We start from the raw sequence: 19,352 nt of genomic DNA, 5'->3' as shown, positions 1-19,352 counted from the left end.
CTCTTCAGACACATTTTCCTGTGATTTTCTTTCTCACTCTTTGTACTTCAGCCATGATGAATTCCTTTCAGTCCCAGCATTTTACTTGTTCTCTCTTGCCACCTGGATTTTACACACACACATATCTGGAATGCCAGAAGTTCATAATTTATCAAAAGGGATTATGGAGGAGTGTTCTAGGTACTGGATTTGGAATCAGAAACAAATTTGAGTCTCAGTTCTATCATTTTCTTGCTTGAGATTGTGAGTGAGTTCCTTGACTTTTATGAGTCTCCATGACCACATCTGCAAAGTAGGACAATACCTATCTTGACCAAATAGTTATGAGAATTAAATGAGGTACTGAATGAGCCCCAGAAACAACCAATACTGATATGACCACATATTGTGCATGTTCTGTTCATTCCTTCCTTTCTCTTTTCTCTCATTCTTCTCTCAATCCTTCTTTTCCTTTTTTCCGTCCTTAATTTTTTGTCTTCTTCCTCTCTCTGCTTTTCACTTAATGTTTGGGTGAGATTCACAAGATCCAGGGCTACAGGCAAGAAATTCAAGCAGATGTATGTACAGAATTAGTATCTTGGCAACCTCTTCTCTTTCACAGGAAGCCCATAGCCTTACTGCTCACCCAGGCTACTTAGGCAGCCTCAGAAAGACACCAAGGTAGAAGCAAGATTCTTCAACAAACTGCATGTTCTAATGCTCTGGGAGCTCTTAACAATTTTCTTTCAGTAACAGGCTACTGTACCTGGAGCCACCACCAATGTTTTTTCTCAACCTCATCACTTACACCCTCCTCCTCCCACTGTCCTCTACATCCTCCTGTGTCTCATGCCTTCTCAGTTGAATGCCAAGCCCCTAAAGATGAGCCTTGCATCCTTCATCCACCCTGCCAGTAACCCTCAGAAAAATACCTGCCTCTAAGGAGCTTCCAAACTGATCCTAGTGAATAAGACTTAAGAAGACATCAATAAAGAAGCAAGAATTACTGAAAAATGTGGGAGCTGAATGGGCCTGGAATTGTTAGTGGATAACCATAGAAAAGACAGAGTTTGAGATGGGTTTTCTAAGATTAACAGGATTTTGAAGGCACAGAAATGAGAGACATTCATTGTAGGAAAACAATGTGAGTAATTTGGATGTCATACAGCATGAGAGAGTACAGTGACCCTATGGTGTGAATGAATGTAAAGAAGTTATGGGAATTATGACTGGAACATTTTGCCTTTTCTCATGTATATGTTTCAGAGTTCCTTATTAAAGAATGAGCGTGATGACTTAGCAAAATTGCCTACACAGTATATTTGAAGCAGTATTTCCCAAAGTGCTTCTGTGGAAAATTAGTGTCATGGAATGCTCTGTAGAAAAACAATAATAACAATTTAAAGAAATGCTGAATATTCTTTCCTCCCCCTTCAATATTTACAATGCATATTAGCTTATTTTAAGAAGGTCTGAATTAGCCTTATAGCACAAAAACCTGACTTCCCTAGGAAAAGTAGGCCTCCCCTATTTATTTCAGCATAATATCATAGTCTTTAGTTGTCCTCAAGAGTCTGTAACTGTGGGGTGCCTGGGTGGCTCAGTGGGTTAAGCTTCTGCTTTCAGCTTAGGTCATGATCTCAGGGTCCTGGGATTGGGCTCTCTGCTCAGCAGGGAGACTGCTTGTGATCTCTTTGTCAAATAAATAAACAATCTTTTTTTTAAAAAAATGGGCAGAAGACATGAACAGACACTTCTCCAATGAAACATACAAATGGCTATCAGACACATGAAAAAATGTTCATCATCACTAGCCCTCAGGGAGATTCAAATTAAAACCACATTGAGTTTGCTAAGTTCTTTATAGATTCTGGAGATACCACCTTACACCAGTTAGAATGTCCAAAATTAGCAAGACAGGAAACAACGTGTGTTGGAGAGGATGTGGAGAAAGGGGAACCCTCTTACACTGTTGGTGGGAATGCAAGTTGGTGCAGCCTTTTTGGAGAACAGTGTGAAGATTCCTTAAGAAATTAAAAATAAAGCTTCCCTATGTCCCTGCCATTGCACTACTGGGTATTAACCCCAAAGATACAGATGTAGTGAAAAGAAGGGCCATCTGTACCCCAATGTTTATAGCAGCAATGGCCACGGTCACCAAACTGTGGAAAGAACCAAGATGCCCTTCAATGGACAAATGGATAAGGAAGATGTGGTCCATATACACTATGGAGTATTATGCCTCCATCAGAAAGGATGAATACCCAACTTTTGTAGCAACATGGATGGGACTGGAAGAGATTATGCTGAGTGAAATAAGTCAAGCAGAGAGAGTCAATTATCATATGGTTTCACTTATTTGTGGAACATAACAAATAGCATGGAGGACATGGGGAGATGGAGAGGAGAAGGGAGTTGAGGGAAATTGGAAGGGGAGGTGAACCATGAGAGACTGTGGACTCTGAAAAACAATCTAAGGGTTTTGAAGGGGCAGGGGGTGGGAGGTTGGGGGAACCAGGTGGTGGGTATTAAGGAGGGCACGTATTGCATGGAGCACTGGGTGTGGTGCATAAACAATGAATTCTGTTATGCTGAAAAGAAATAAATTTTTTTAAAAGGGAAATTAATTTAAAATTTTTTTAAAAAGAATCTGTAACTATATTGTGTATTATTGTTAATATTTCATTGCCTGCTTCCCCACAAGAGTATAGATTCCGTGAGGACAAACGTGTTGCCTATCTTACTTACCATTATACCTCAAGAATCTAGTACAATGCCTAGGCATAGAATAAGTGCTCAAAATAAGAGTAAACAATGACTAAAATCTTTGTTTAACTTTGCATTGTCCAAACAGCTAATAAAGGATAGGGCTGGAATTTGGACAAAGTGCTGCCAAATCCTGGTCTCTTTTTGACCATAGATAATATGATTGTTGTTCCCAGGTACCACATGGAGTTCTTGATGTTATAGTTTTTCTTTTTCTGTTTATTACCTTTTGAAGCTTAAATGATTATCTGATATGCCCATATTTTTTTGTTTGTATCTTCAGGCAAAGGCTGCCACCTAAAAATGTTTACTACTACCGGTGCCCGGACCATAGGAAGAATTACGTGATGTCCTTTGCATTTTGTTTTGACCGAGAAGAAGATATTTACCAGTTTGCTTACTGCTATCCATATACATACACGCGCTTTCAGCATTACCTTGACAACCTGCAAAAGAGAAACATGGATTACTTCTTTCGGGAGCAGCTGGGTCAGAGCGTGGTAAGGCCTACTCAGAAACAGGCAGCCTTGGGGTAGGAGCTTAGCAGTGGGTTTTAATAGAATGCAGACAATGGATATTGATGCTTTGTAGGTGCTCTACAACTTTTAAGAATGATTATTTTTACTGTGCCATTCTTTGCCTCTGTGGCCAACAGTAAGTCACAGAATAAGATATGAGACAGATGCTTGTTCTGAATTGAAGCTGACAAGACTTTCTAACAAGATACAAAAACTCTGGTGAGAAAACAAGGAGGCTCCTACCAGGTATCACAGGCATGTTAAAGGCATGAAAGCATTTTATGAGTGTGAGCCTCTGAGATAAAAAAAAATTCATTAAAATATGTTTGTGTTTTAATGAATTCAGCTTGCCTTCAGTGCAGATTAACAAGTGGTGTGCAATTTGGCTATACTGCCCACGACATGTTCCATCATTGTCCTCCATCAGTTCCCAATCTTTCTTCCTTCCCAGGTTTAGTTCTCTGGGTCTGGAGATTTCAGTCTTACAGTCTGTATTAGTTTCCTATTGCTTGCATAACAAATTGCCATGAACTTGGTGACTTACCACAAACACAAATTTATTATTTTATAGTTCAGGAGAAGTCTGAAATTGGTCGCACTGGGCTAAAATCAAGGTATCAGCAGGTCTACATTCCTTTTGGAGGTTCCAGGAGAGAATTTATTTCCCTGTTCTTTCCAGCTTCTAGAGGCTATTTGCATTTCTTAGCTTGTAGTTCCCTTCCATCTTCAAAGCCAGCAATGGTTGGTCAAGTCTTTCTCATGATGCAGCACTCTGACACTGAATCTCCTGCCTCCCTCTTTTTTTTTTTTTAATTGAATATTATTTTTTTTTAATTTATTAATTTATTTTCAGCATAACAGCATTCATTGTTTTTGTACCACACCCAGTGTTCCATGCAATCTGTGCCCTCTATAATACCCACCACCTGGTTCCCCCAACCTCCCACCCCCCGCCCCTTCAAAACCTTCAGACTGTTTTTCAGAGTCCATAGTCTCTCATAGTTCACCTCCCCTTCCAATTTCCCCCAACTCCCTTCTCCTCTCTATCTCCCCATGTCCTCCATGCTATTTGTTATGCTCCACAAATAAGTGAAACCATATGATAATTGACTCTTTCTGCTTGACTTATTTATAAGGACCTTTGTGATTATGTTGGGCTCATCCAGATAATCCAGGATAATATCTCCATCTAAAGATCTTTAACTTAGTCACTTTGGTAAAGTCTCTTTTGTCATATAAAGTAACATATTCATAGTTTTCTGGGATTAGGACTTGCACATTTTGGGAAAGGTGTGCATTGTTCTGCCTACTATTGTTCTCTGTGGTCAATGATACATCAGTTACTTATAATGAATAAGCAGGTGATTAATTGTTTTTATGTTTCTCTCTTTAAGAATTGTGGGCTGTGCCCCTAAAATAGGCATATTGAATACTTTAAAGATCCTAAGTGAGGATACTGATGGAATTGGCAGAAAATACTAGACTCAAGGTTCTGATACATGTTGGTGGAAAATTGGAGGGAGTGAGTTCCACCTAGGAGGGAGCCCCACTTCTAAATGAAAGCTTTCAAGACAAGGCTGTTTAAAAGATGTAGAGTCTAGTCTAGCATACCCCAAAAGAGGAGAGAAATAAAGAAGGCTTGTGTATGGCTCGGGTACTGAGAGCCAAATCTGATCTTAAAAGCTAGTGGTCACAATGATGTTCTTGTAGTCTCAGATAGACAGAAGTATGCACTAAGATTTTGCAAAATATCTTCCCTTAACTCTGTCTTCCTAACAGTGGTTCTGGTGGGTGCATATGTGTCTGGTACCTATATATTTCTAATTGAAAATTGGGACACATGGTGTATTAGTCAGCATGCTAGCAGGAAACAGATGGCAGCCTCACATTAGGATAATTCAAGGAGAGCTTAATAAATGGCCTATTTACAAGGTGTGGGCTGTGTGTAGGGAAACCACAGGATATAGTGCATTTCCCTGGGGCTAGTAACAGTTCAAAGGGTGTGAAGGGAAGGAATGGTTACCAGAACCCAATAGTAGAGAGCCATGTAGTGGGCATCCTTGAGTGGAACAGTGACCTTCAGTTGAGGAATAAAGTTAGCCTGAGATGACCCCACAGGGAGGGGGCTGAGAAAAATAAATGCATAGAACTCATTCTCTTACTTCCCTCTGATTTCCTAATAGGGTCCTTTTTGACCAACCCCACCAGAAGTCAGAAGACAAGAGAGCTCATTGATATAGTCCATACAGATAAGCAACCCTAGTCAGTGGAGAAAATAGAGAAAGACAGAGAGTGAATTGAGAGAGGCAAGTAGAACATATTAAATACATATTGATTGATCAATAATTTATTATTGGAAATAGAGAGATTATCTAAGATAAGACTGTCAGAGAAATTCTGAAATGAGTGTTCTCCAGACTTGTGAATTGTGATATGAGTTAAGATGGTGATAAGTTCATTCAATACTTGTGACTTCTAATTTTAAGGGCAGGATTTGTATATTTCATTCCTGTATCCCCGCAAGCCCCTTCTTAGATTTATGCCAGGCAGAATGTAGGCACATACTCAATGGCTATTAAATGGATTATTGAATGAATGGAAAAATGAATCCAGTGTGGATCCAGGATGGAATTTTACCATCATATCTGTGTTTTAGACAGAGGATGAAGAAGATATGGAGAGAAAGGAGAAGATACAGTTACATAGCACTTTCTCTTCTATTCATTTCATAGAACTCCTATCTACTATTCTCAAAGAAAGGATGAGACATGAAGTCTTTGTTCTGGGTGATCACATTTCCAGCTAAAAATTGGTATCCTATAGATACATAGGAAAACTGATATTGAATGACACCCTGATATCCCTGCCACAAGAAGCCTGAATTTTGTTTTCAGCTCTAATACCAAATTACTCATATGACCTTGAATGTTACTTACCCTTCCTGGGGACAAGTTTTTCTTCTATAAGATGAAAAAGTTGGACTTGAATGGTGTTTTCAAATTATTCTTTGAGGAACTCCTCTGGCGGGGGGGGGGGAGATAGAGAGAGAGAGAGAAGCAAGTTGAGACCCCTGTCTTCAGACTTTGTGAGGAGCACTGGGGGATATAAAACAAATCTTGGTGTTCTTCCAGAAATGTATTCTATACCTGAGGAAATAAGACATATTCAAACAGTAATATTTTAAAGCATATAATTAAGGATCTCATGAGTTGTTAGAGAGTTAATGGTCAGACAAACCATCAGGGAGAAGATAGGCTTTAAGCTGAGTCTTACAAGATGGGTAGAAATACTAAATACAGAGTTGAGGAGAAGACAGCACAGACAGCAGGATACAGCCAGCCATTGCATGGTGACAATTGGTTAGAAGTCTGGTTTGGTTAGAATAGGGAATCTTCCTCCTAGAAGATTGGGATAATCTTCTAGATTGAAATATCGGGGCCAAATTCTAGAAAGATTTAGTAGTCATATTAAGGAATTGGAGGGGGTACTTGTAGATGTGGGGTCAAGTACCTTATGCATATCATCTTGCTTATTTCTCACAAAAGTTGTATGGAGTAGGCAAAATTATCCCGTTTTTGGGTGATAAATAATCTAAGGCTAAAGAATGAATTACTTGGGGTGCCTGGGTGGCTCAGTGGATTAAGCCGCTGCCTTCGGATCAGGTCATGATCTCTGGGTCCTGGGATTGAGTCCCACAACGGACTCTCTGCTCAGCGGGGAGCCTGCTTCCCTCTATCTCCCTCTCTGCCTGCCTCTCCGTCTCCTTGTGATCTCTCTCTCTGTCAAATAAATAAATAAAATATTTTTTTAAAAAAAGGATAAATTACTTACCTAGAGTTATATGGCTAGTTCATGTCAGAGACAAAGTTTAAACCTATGGCTTCTAACACCACATCTTCGTGTTTTGATAGACCACTGACACTTTCTACATAGGACCAACTGAGAGCCTCAGTAGATCAAGAGATTACCTTATCCAAAACAGCATTTTAAGAAATTAAAATTAATGGAAGTACAGGGTATACCTGTGCTGGCCAAACTGTTTTAGGGAAACTCTATGGGTTGGACCTCAAAGCATGTGCCAGAGACTTTAAGGCATTCTGGCATACTTTTGCAGACAGGACAATTCTTCATTACCAGTGTATTTGGTATGGCTTGTGTCTGAAGACACAACTATAATTAGTTAATCCTTATTCCAATTTAGAGGGAGGATAATTATAAGTGGGAATGCTAAACATGCCAACTTCCAGATCTTAGGGAAAGTAGGCAGAAAGCAAGATTTTGAATAGTGCTGGAACTATTAATCACCATGTCCATAGCTACTATTGCTACAAACTATGTCATCCAAAATGGCATCTTATTTCATTATTCACTACTGGCCCCTTCTAACCTCACCAAACAAAATCCCTTTGAACATCCATCAATGCTGCAATCTGACATTTAAAATAAATATATTATGGGAAAATTTTTTGTTGTTCCTGTTATCTTAATTGTTCTTGTCTTTATTGAGGTATAATTAATATGCCATATAATTTATCCATTATAAGGTTACAGTTCTATGATTTTTAGTAAATTTACAGTTTTATACTATCACCACAATTGTTTTAGAACAGTTCCATCATCCCAAAAAGTTCTTTTGTTGATGTTCACTTCCACTCCCAACCCTAGAAACTACTGATCTTCTCTGACACTATAAAATTGCCATGTGAAAATTTCATGTAAATGAAATCATTTACATCCAGCATCTTTCACTTAGCATTATATTTTTGAGGTTTAGCCATTGTGTACCATGTATCAGTAGTTCATTTTTAGTGCTGAATAGTATTCTATTGAAAAGATACATACCACGTTTTTTTTTTTTTTATTCTCTAGTTGGGGCTATTATGAATAATGATGTTATAAGCATTCATGTGCATACCTTTGAGTGGATATGTAATCTGCTTTCTTTTGGTAGATTTCTAGGAGTGGAATTATTGGGTCATATAGTAAGTTCCTGTTCAAATTTAAAAAAAGAAAAGCTGTGGGCACCTGGGTGGCTCAGTTGGTTGAGTGACTGCCTTTAGCTCAGGTCATGATCCTGGAGTCCCAGGATGGAGTCCCACATCTGGCTCCCTGCTCAGCAGGGAGTCTGCTTCTCCCGCTAACCTCTCTCCTCTCATTCTCTCTCTCTAAGAAGAAAAAAAAAAAAAGCTGTCAAATTTTAAAAAAAGAAAAACATGTGTTCCATGTTAGTAATGCCATTTCCTAATAGAAATATAGGAGAGAGGGTTATAGCTTCTCCATGTTTTTGCTAACACTTGGAATTATCTATGTTTTTTATTCTAGCCATTTTAGTGGGTATGTAGTGGTATCTCATTGTGATTTTAAATGTGTTGCCCTAATGACTAGTTATGTTGGTTATCTCATCATGGGCTAATTTGTCGTTCACATAACTTCTTTAATAAAGTGTCAGTTTAAATCTTCCTCACTTAAAAATATTGGGTTATTTGTGTCCTTATAATGAGTTTTGAGAGTTCTTTATATATTCTTAATGCAAGATCTTTGTCTGTCTTTGTCTGATACATGCTTTGCAAATATTTACATCTAATCTATGCCTTATGCCTTATCTGTTTATTCTCTTCACCATATCTTTTGAAGAACAGATGTTTTAAATTTTGATGTTTTAAAATTTGAAGTCTTATGGATCATGCTTTGGATTCTTATCTAAGAACTCTTTGCTCAACTGGAGACCACAAAGATTTTCCCCCATGTTTCTTTAAAAAAATTTTATGATTTTGCTTATATCTCAGTCTGTGATTGATTTTGAATTATTTTTTATTTGTATGGCATGAGGTAAGGGTGTAGCTCATATTTTTTTTTTCCCACATATATTCAATTGTTCTAGCACTGCTTGTAGAAAAGACTGACCTTTATTTGTGAATTATCTTGGTATCTTTCTCTTGTGCCTCTGCTCCATTTTTCTTTTTTTCTTTCTGATTTTTAAGTCTGGATTCCTAGGGAGTCAACCTTGTGTCTCCGTAGGTTAATGGTCAGCTATTACAGGGCTGAGTTTGTGGTCACCTACCCTGGGTCCATAAGGTTTCCTTCCTCTGTCAATGGATCTGTGTGTAGGAATGGGGCACACAGTCGAAGTTTGGGCAATTTTCAAATCTGCCCTGGCTTTTACTTTCCTTTCTGTATTGTGTTTACCATGAGCATTTGTGCAGCTTCAGGGTTGTTCAGAAGTGTGTGACTGGCTTGAGCCTTCTCAGGTCTCTACTGAGCTTGCACCCAGTCTCAGCCAGGCATGTGTTTGTCCCAGCTATGCAAATGCAGGCCCTCCTTACTTGCCAACCTCTGTAATGATAGTTTCCATAAACAATACTTCCAGGTGTGGGCACTGCCCACTTTTCCAAATTGAGTCCCTTTGACTATGACAGAAAAACTTTTAGTCCTCCTTACTGCCCTGTCAGAACCCTGCATTCACCAAGCTTGGGGGAGATGGAACACCCACAGCATATCACAGATTCTCATTCTTATTATCCAAAGTTAGCAGTTTTTAAAGCGTGACAGTTTTGAGATTGTTGTATGTCTTTGGTCAATTTTCACAACACTTAAATGGTTGTGTCAGTTTTTTCCAGCTTTATATTTGTTTTCTGGAAATAGGATTTACCAATACACTCCAACATAGCCAGAAGTAGATTTTAATTGACAAATACTAGTTTTTCAATTGTATAACCCTTGTACTGTCAGACACAGTAAAATATGGTATTATTTTCATTCATCATTGGACTACTTAGATGAACACCTAACTCTGCATGCATGGTATGTGTGTGTGTGTATGTTTTGATAGGATTAGATAGAAAGCCACTCCTTTACTTAGGGATATTTGCCAAAAGGAAGTGTCTAACAAAGAAAATAATCTCATAATGTATTTTAGGGAATTACTAGAAAATCATTTATATGGGAAAACTACTGTTTAATTTCTGGCACTGGCTAGCTCTCTGACTTTGAGAAAAGCACTTCTCTTTAGGCTGCAGAAAGTCAGACCAGATTATTTCAAGTATCTTTTCCAATTACAACATAAATTATGGCTCAAACGTTCATGAGATCCTGATTGTGTGTTCTGAGTCAGAGATCAGCCTGCTATAATGTTGCCTCTTAATCTGTCCTTAATTTATAATACTGGTAGTTATTGAGTGCTTAGCATGTGCTAGGTCCAATGCTATGATCATCACACACATTATGTCACTGATTCCTCACAACAACCCTATTATGTGATTCATACTGTTATTGAATGCCTAACATTGAACCAGCATGGTCTAGGTTCTAGGGAAATAGCAGTGAAAACCAGGCAGAAATCCGTGTCTTCACAGGGCTTATATTCAAGTAGAAAGAGACAGACAATATTCTATAAATTAAATGAGGAAAGGGAATGAATTTTGGGGTGAAGGGTTCACTTAGAAGAATTTAATCTCTGGGATATATTAGTATTATCTTCTTCCATTTCCATTTTTAAAAACTGAGATACAATCAGATGATTAATTTGTCTATACCATAAAGTTGGAACTTGAAGCCAAAGCTTTACAGATTCCAAAAAATGGACTCTAAACCAGTACTGGATGGGGAAATAAGTTTTTCACCTATATATTCATTTACTAAATTCATGCAAAGCCGTTCTTCAATACTACAGATACCTGATGAATACCTTCTACCTGTCGGGCTCTATACTGGGTGATGGAGACAGAAAGATGACTACCAAACACGCTTGCCCCTGAGAAGTATTCAGTGTGGGCAACACAGATGTAAAAACTAATAATGGCAGTGATGGTAGGAGACTTGATATAATAGAAGTAGTGGGCAGAGAAGGGGCACAAGGGAGGAAACAAAGCCTTATGTCAAAGGTATCTTGAACTGAGAATCAAAATATGGATAGAGAGGCTGAGACGCATGGTTAAGTCCTGACAGTTTTGTATGGTTCCAGATGACAAGAGCCCACAATAAGCCTAAGAAGAACAGAGGATTAGCAATGGAAAAAGAAGGAGAGGTAGGTGGAGGCGGGCCCAGGAGTGCCTTGAATACCAACCTAAAGAATTTGGATTTTATCCTGAGGACAGTGAGGAACCAAGCTGGAAGGATCATGATCATTGTGGCATTTAACTCTTCCATTTCCAGGCTGTACTTACTGGTGACAGCAGATCTCCCTGCCTTTCCAGCTGCCTTTTTTTCCTCCTATAGACAGAGATAACTGTTTGTCAAAAGTACCTAAAGGAAAATTACCACCACGACACCATGTATAAAAATGAAGGGCACCTGGATGGCTCAGCGGGCTAAGCCTCTGCCTTCAGCTCAGGTCATGATCTTGGGGTCCTGGGATCGAGCCCCACATCAGGCTCTCTGCTCTGCGGGGAGCCTGCTTCTCCCTCTCGTCTGCCTGCCTTTCTGCCTACTTGTGATCTCTCTCTCTCTCTCTCTGTCAAATAAATAAATAAAATATTTTTTAAAAAATTAAAAAATAAATAAAAATGAGAATGCCATAGAAATGCCTAAAAAGCTGGTCTTTCTGACCTTAATTAAGATCTCACACAATCTCTAGAGTTGGCGAAGACTATAGGGTTCACATTCAAATTTAGCAAATATATTAGGAACCTCTATGGGCAAGGACCCAAATTGTATAGACCAGTATCTTCTCTTAACATTCCAGAAATTCGACTTTTCAGCCTCTGCTCACATATTTTTTGAGGCAGCCTGAGCCCCGTTTCAAAGAGAAAAAAGTTCAGCATTCCCAGAAAGAGCACCTCCCTGTAACCTCTCTCCTTGACTCTAGCTCCACCCTCTGGGTCTACTTCAAAGCACATACTTGCTCCTATAGCCCCAGGACAGGTCTGCAAAGATAACAAGCCAGTGACCACACCCCCTCCTGAGTCCTCTACAGGCTAGTCCCTTTTTTCCTCCTCTGCCCCCATAATTGTACATTTCTGCAAATTCTGTGGTTTCTAAACTTTGTGCCTTCTTTGTTTTTCTCTGGACATAATCTATGTTGTTAACCTCCTTTATAAAATATCAGAACTGAATATAAAATTTTATAGGCAATATAAGCCTTCTACAGCAGAATAGGACTATTGCCTCTCTTGTTCTGAATGCTAGATCTCTAGAAATGTAACAAGGGTTTACATTAGCTTCTTTTAGCAGTGAAGTCTACCTGTAGTTGAATTTTGTTGCTGCTCCTTAAGTAAGGCGATTTTAATTCCTGATTTTTTAAAATAAACCTTAAATTTTTAAATATTTTAAAAAATATTTTATTTATTTATTTGACAGAGATCACAACTAGGCAGATAGACAGGCAAAGTGGGGGGGGGGGGAAGCTGGCTTCCTGCTGAGCAGAGAGCCAGATCTGGGACTCGATCCCAGGACCCTAAGATCAAGACCTGAGCCAAAAGCAGAGGCTTAACCCACTGAGCCACCCAGGCACCCCTTTTTAAGTAATTTTAGATTTATAAAAAAACAAGTTGGCCATCTACAGGTGCCATCATGGCAGTCATTGCTAGTCACATGCTCCTGGTCTCCGGTCTCACCTTTGTGTTCCAGACACTCATGTCTATGAAAGTACTCATCCAGGTAGAAAATGAGCCTCTTCCTCCAACAAAAGGACAAAATATTTTTGGGCAACAAGTATGTCAGCTCCCTGGTCTGTTTTGTTATGCTCAGCATTTTGTCAGCATTAGTGGGAAACATGGGTTGTTCATAGACTTAACTCCAAAACTATGTTCAGGAATCCTTGGAATTGTGGTCCATGGTAACATTTTACAGCTTTATTGGGTAGTGTGAGAATGTTGAGGAAATAGGCCCTGAAAATGTGCAAAAAGAAGCCATATTTTTCTTCAACCAAGTTATCAAGGAGACAAATCAAGAGACGATGGCTTGTTCTGCTGCTACCCTCATCACACATCCCTTCCACATGATCACTCTGAGATTTGTGGTACAATTCACTGGCAGAGAATCCAAGTACTGTGGACTTTGTGACTCTGTTGTAACTATGTATCAGGAAGAGGGCATCCTAGGATTTTTGTGGGTCTTATTCTTCACCTCCAAGGTGACATAATTTCTTTGTGGCTCTGAAACTCACCAGCCTACCTTGACAGTACCTATGCACTGGACAGTGAGGTTTCCACCATGTATGAAATGAAGAGTTATTCTGGAGCTGTCATAGGATTTTTTTGCCAATGTTGACCTACCCCTTTGTGCTTATTTCTAATCTTATGGTTGTCAACAACTGTGGGCTTACTGGTGGATCCCCACCTTACTTCACAATATATACTTCTTGGATAGATTGCTGGTGCCTTCTACAAAAAGAGAGAAATATGGGCTGAGGAAATAATTTCTTTTTCCAGAAGGTCCCCTTTGGTAAGACTTATTGTTGTAACCTGAGGATGTTAATTTGAACATGTGGTGCAGGGATATTGACATTACTATAGTCCCAGATGCACAGAATTGTGGGAGAGGATGTTGATTTCTATATAGTTTGGCACACTTTTTAAATAATCATTTAATCTTAATAAAAGGGAAAAAAATTGAAAAGATAATATAAAATATAAATTGAAAAGATAACCTCACCCAGTTTCCTCTAATGTTACACAAATCATACACAACCATGGAGCATTTGTCAAAACAAATAAATTAACATTGATATACTATTAACTAAACTACAAAACTATATTCAGATATCCTCAGTTTTTCCACTGATGTTCTTTTTCTGTCCCAGGATCTGATCCAGGATAATGCATTAGCCTATACTTTACAAGTATAATTGTGAACCCTTACAGTTGTCCTGCTATTGGTTTTAACCCTTCATTCTAGCTTGCTGTGATCATTTTGATTCTTGGATTCTCTTATCTGTATTATTACTGTCTTCACTAAGATTTTTTTTTAAAGTATATATGTTTTAAGCATTAATAGAAATGTGTAAGTGTTTAAAAGGTTGAAACCTGAGACCAAGGATAGAGATCCATGCATATTACCAGAGACTACTCTGGAATGCCTGGATTGGCATTTTTAAAAATCAATTCTAGGGGCACCTGGGTGGCTCAGTGGGTTAAAGCCTCTGCCTTCGGCTCAGGTCATGATCCCAGGGTCCTGGGATCGAGCCCTGCATCGGGCTGTCTGCTCAGTGGGGAGCCTGCTTCCTCCTCTCTCTCTCTGCCTGCCTCTCTGCCTACTTGTGATCTCTGTCTGTCAAATTAATAAATAAATAAATCTTTAAAAAAAATCAATTCTATATCAGTCCTTGAGCTTGATTGTGCTACTAACTCCAGTTGCATAAGCTATCTAAGTGAAAAAGGTTTTATCTGCCTCCAGGTCAACTCAGTTAAATTCTATTTAGTTTTAGGAGCAAAGTGGGCAAGTATAATGAGATTGGAAGAGTTAAGATATGGAGCCTGGCAGCTTCTACAATAGTCCTTATGTGGACTTGTGAAGAAAAGCCAGGATCTCAGAAAGTAGCTAGAGGGAACCATGGAAAGCCAAGTCAGAGGACAGAAGACAGTAACACAGAAAAGAAAGCAGAGAGGGCCAGCACCATTCTCATCAGCAGGGTAAGTTCAAAACAAAGTAGCTCCCTTCCATTCTTTCTATTCCTTCCCCATTGTTCTTTCTTCCCCTTTGAAGTAAAACATTATGGAATTGCAGCTGGCAACATGGCCAAACAAATGTATGAAAAATAATTACATCTTTTTGGCTGGGTTTTAAATTGAGTAATTGTTTGAAGTTAGTAATCTCAATTATCATTCCCCAATCCACCTCTCAGGAGAGTTCTTCGGACCCTCATCAGCACCAAACCTTGTCCTGATCAGACATTCTAAATTAAACAAGCTTAGTAGTTTTGGCTCCCTTCCAGCAGGCCATTTCACAAGTCACCACTCTCTTGGCATAGTTTTTGCTATTCCCTCCAAAAAGAGTCTCAGTTAATTGGAGGCAGATCCATCCTTCCAGCATCTGGTGAGGGACTTCTACCTTACCCGACTGCTACAGGTAACTCATCCATTCCAAACCTTATCCCTGAAAGAGGAAGGCCCTAAAGATAAGATGCTGGGAACTGGGGGCACCTGGGTGGCTCAGCTGTTAAGCATCTGCCTTCAGCTCAGGTCATGATCGCAGGGTCCTGGGATTGAGCCCCACATCAGGCTCCGTGCTCAGTGGAGAGCCTGCTTCTCCCTTTCCCTCTCCTGGTCCCCTTGCTTGTGCTCACTCTATCTCTTCTCTCACTGTTGCTCTCTATCAAATAAATAAATAAATAAATAAATAAAACCTTAATTAAAAAAAAAAAAGATGCTGCGAATTGTGACCCTGAGTTCTCCACTGCTAGAACAAACTGGTGCATGCCTGATTTACTCATGCTGCAGTGAATGACACAGATTAACATACACCTGCTCCAGACATGAGTTTCCTAGTCCAGTGAACGTATCACCATTACTCCAGGTGCCTGTGCCAGAAACCTGTCCTATTTTACTTTTTATTCAGTCCTTGCATACACAGTTACCAAGTATGATTGATGCTATAACTTAATATCCTTAGAATCTATCCATTCTTCATCTCTGCTGCCAGTGCCCAAGTTCAAACTATCAGCATCTCTCAGGGAATCACAATAGCTTCTTTAGCCAACAGGTACAAGATGTAAGGTGAAAAGGCCTGTAGGCTCTCTCTCTATTCTGCTCACCTAAATATGTCAGCATTGTAGTGGCTCCCAGAAAGTTCCAGCCTTCCTCCTAACCTTGTGTTGTCCTCATGCCTCACTGATCCTCTGGTACCTGCCTAACCCAGAGACAGTAGACTTTTCACTGAAGCCTACTTAGGTAGCTTGGGAGATGACATCGTTTTTGCTAACAGATTGCAATTTTAGGCCATTCTTTCCTCTTCCTTTTATAAAAAGACGTTTTGAGCCTTATGACATCAGTCTATATTAACCCTGTGCCATTCCTTGTTACTGTCATCTGCTGTTGTCTTGGACAGTTCTCTTATCATGGCGAACTTTGGTCCATAATTGTCTTTTCCACTACTCCACTGCCACTATGTTGAAAAATTTCAGTATCCATGAAAATGACCCACCGAACACCCTGTTCTCTCAGTGGGTTAAGATAAAATAACAAACTCTTAAATTGGTCTATAAGATCCTGCATAATCTGGCCTCTGCCTGCTTTTTCAGCCTGTCTCATTTATCCCTGTCATTTTGCTCTCTCTGTTCTACCCACACTGGCTTCCGTACAGTTCTTTCTATCAGACATGGATTGTCTCTCCTAACTTGTATACATACTGACCTATGTACCTGGAATCTTCCTTCTTGATGGCCCTTTGCCTCGCTACTTTCTATTCTGCTTTCAGGATCCAGGTTGAACATCACTTTCTCCTGGAATTCTTTCCTGATACACAATTCTCCATACTAGTTTGACAGCCTCTGTTACATGAGTCTATAATAAACTGTTTCCCCTTTAAAACACTTGTCACTCTTTTGATTACTCATTCTCTGTTTTTCTCTGTTTATAGGTATAGGGAATATTTTTATATTTAGGGTATGTATAAGAGTGGGGCAGGTGGAGAAGCCATGCTCTTACAGCCAGAATTCCTCCTGGTACCTCTTGGTGTGGTCATACTTTGTCACTTTCTCGGAAACTATATTTCCATTTTGTTAAATCAGAAGGTATATAACATTAGGACACAAGGTCATTTCTTTCCTGTGAGTCACAGGATGTCAAAGCCAACAAGAAACTTAATTTTCTGTAATTTAAAACCATGTTATCCATATCCCTAAGGTGGAATTTAGTCTGTGAACAATACCATAGATGCCATTGAGGAGGAGGGAAAAAGAGGGACTTCTGTGAAGTCAGGGCTTTGGCTTCTCTTATCCTCTCTGCCATGCATACCAGGCATGCCAGGCCCTATTCACTGGCCTTCCTCATAGACTTAGTTTTAAAAAAGGCCTCAATCAATGAATCATGGAATACCACATCAAAAACTAATGATGTACTATATAGTGACTAACAGAACATAATAAAAAAAAGAATAATAAAGGACTCAGCTGTTAACAGTGTTTGCAAATTTCTCTTCCTGCAGCTAGAAACACTGGTGCCCAGAGAGGGAAGGTAACTCTCCTGAGTCACCCAGTGAGTTAGTGGGACAGCGCTAACTGGAAGCCCAGCTGCTCACACCTCGATTGTCCACCACAGCCTACTGCCTCTCACTCCCAGATCTGTCTGCAAAGCTTGCTTATTTGTCTGTTCTTTCTGCAAACATTAACTAAGTATCTACAAGGGAGTGAAAATAAAATTAAATGCCTAAATCAGTAATGTGAGCTGTATGGTGCAGAATCCTAACTCTCCCACTCATTAACTGTGTAGCCTCAGGCAATAATTTAGCCTCTCTTTCCTCACAGATTAGTGTCCCCCCCGCCACCCCTCACTTCAAAAGATATCCATAGAAACTCCTTATTCAGTTATAGTTTTAAGTAGGAAGATCATCAGGACTAGAGACATATTGGGGTTTTTTAATTTTGGCTCTGCCACTTACATCTTTGGCATGTCAAATAACCTCTTAAAGCTTCATCTGCTAACTAGGCACTGTGATTTAGCTTTAGGTTATTGTCATGACAAGACACTTCTAGTGGATATTAGATAACAGATGTGAAAGTGCCTCCTGAGTTGTTTGTAAATATTTGGATATAATGCATTTGCAATACTGATTTCCCTTAACAGACTCTAAGCTCCCTGAAGGTATACAATTTGTCATATAAAAATGAGAACAGCTTACATTTAGAGTACTTACTCCATGTCAACTACAATTCTATCCGCTTTATTATAATTTAATCACCTTCAGCAACTTTATGAAACAGGTATTACTATTATGACAGTTTTGCTGATGAGGAAACAGGCATAGAGAGGTTAAGTAACTTTTTCAAGGGTATGCTGCTAGAAGAAACCAAGAAATAGGTTTTTGGCAGGGGTTGGGGGAAGGAACTATAGGAACATGGTAAAGACCCCTAAGAACTGTACAGGTGAGGTAATATTTTTGAGCTCCTTTCATCGATTAAGTCCTCCAAGATAGAGCTCAAATATTACCTCTCTTATACAAAAAGGAAAAGGGGTGAGGGGAAGAATAAAATCTGTCTGTTAACTAGTTCTGATGCTATCTCTTGGCCATTCTCAAAGGACAGACGTATCACAAAGATAGTGGCTGGAAACTGAGAAAGGCAGGCATAAGGGCTGACTTCTTATAGGCTCCTAGGGAAAAGCAAATACAATCAGCTGCAAGTCATTATTATCCATTTTCTAACAAAAATGTCCTGCGACAGGGGGACTTGATAACTGAACCAGACATCTTCCTAGAATCCTATTATTAGCATTCAAGGAGATTGTTTCAGTGTTAAAAAAAAAAAAAAATCAAAGTTTCAAAAGTGTAGGATTTTAAGGCAACTTGCAACATGATGTTAGCCTCAGAATTGATTCAGACTGTGCAAGCTTACCTTCAAGAAGTTCACCTTGTGTTACTTTTAGTGACTGTGCCAACCAGTAATGGCTTGGGAATAATATGACGGGACATGTTGTTCACAGGCCATGGAAGAGACAAAACACAGGGTCTGGAAAGAAGAGGTTTATGGCAGTTGGAATTGGAAAATCCAGGTGGGATTTGACTCATGGCCCCTGGCTAGAATCTGTGCTCCTTCCCAGAGCAAGCTGTTGAACTTCACAGGAAATCCTGTAGCCAGCAATGTGTCTGAAGTTGCAGTAACCTTCTCCTAGGCTCTGCTTGTCTCTGTAGGACTGTTAATGGATGTAGGGGAAGGAGGGATGCAAAAGGTCAGGTACTACCTTCCAGGACCTCCATGTGGTTCATCATTCTCCCAGTGAAGCTACTGCTGCTCTTTCTTTCACTCTAACACTGTACTGTTAACCTCTGGCTCCTCCTTTTCCTGCTTATTCCTTCCTTCCTTATTCTTTCTGTCATTGGCAAAAAAATAAAATAAAATAATAAATCAATCTTGAAATGTGGATGTATCTGTAAGAAGTAACACTATAAATTTCTTAGGAGAAAACATAGGAGTGTATCTTAGTGATCATGGGTTAGTCA

General features: G+C 39.4%; 1 protein-coding gene and 1 pseudogene across 2 annotated transcripts in view; both read left to right on the top strand.

Annotated features, from left to right (window-relative positions):
• The window catches only part of AGBL4 (AGBL carboxypeptidase 4), a 1,588,908-nt gene that overhangs the window by 1,077,793 nt on the left and 491,763 nt on the right, over positions 1-19,352 (top strand). For both annotated transcript variants that reach the window (XM_059137376.1, XM_059137375.1), the window contains exon 5: positions 3,029-3,245. In XM_059137376.1, coding sequence (XP_058993359.1) covers positions 3,029-3,245 — 217 coding nt within the window. The remainder of the gene's footprint in view (positions 1-3,028; positions 3,246-19,352) is intronic.
• On the top strand, positions 12,771-13,681 carry LOC131809900 (mitochondrial carrier homolog 2-like; annotated as a pseudogene).

Source organism: Mustela lutreola, chromosome 10 (genome assembly GCF_030435805.1).
Source record: "Mustela lutreola isolate mMusLut2 chromosome 10, mMusLut2.pri, whole genome shotgun sequence".
In the NCBI taxonomy this organism is placed as follows: Eukaryota; Metazoa; Chordata; class Mammalia; order Carnivora; family Mustelidae; genus Mustela; species Mustela lutreola.
This window is presented reverse-complemented; position numbering and strand designations above follow the sequence as displayed.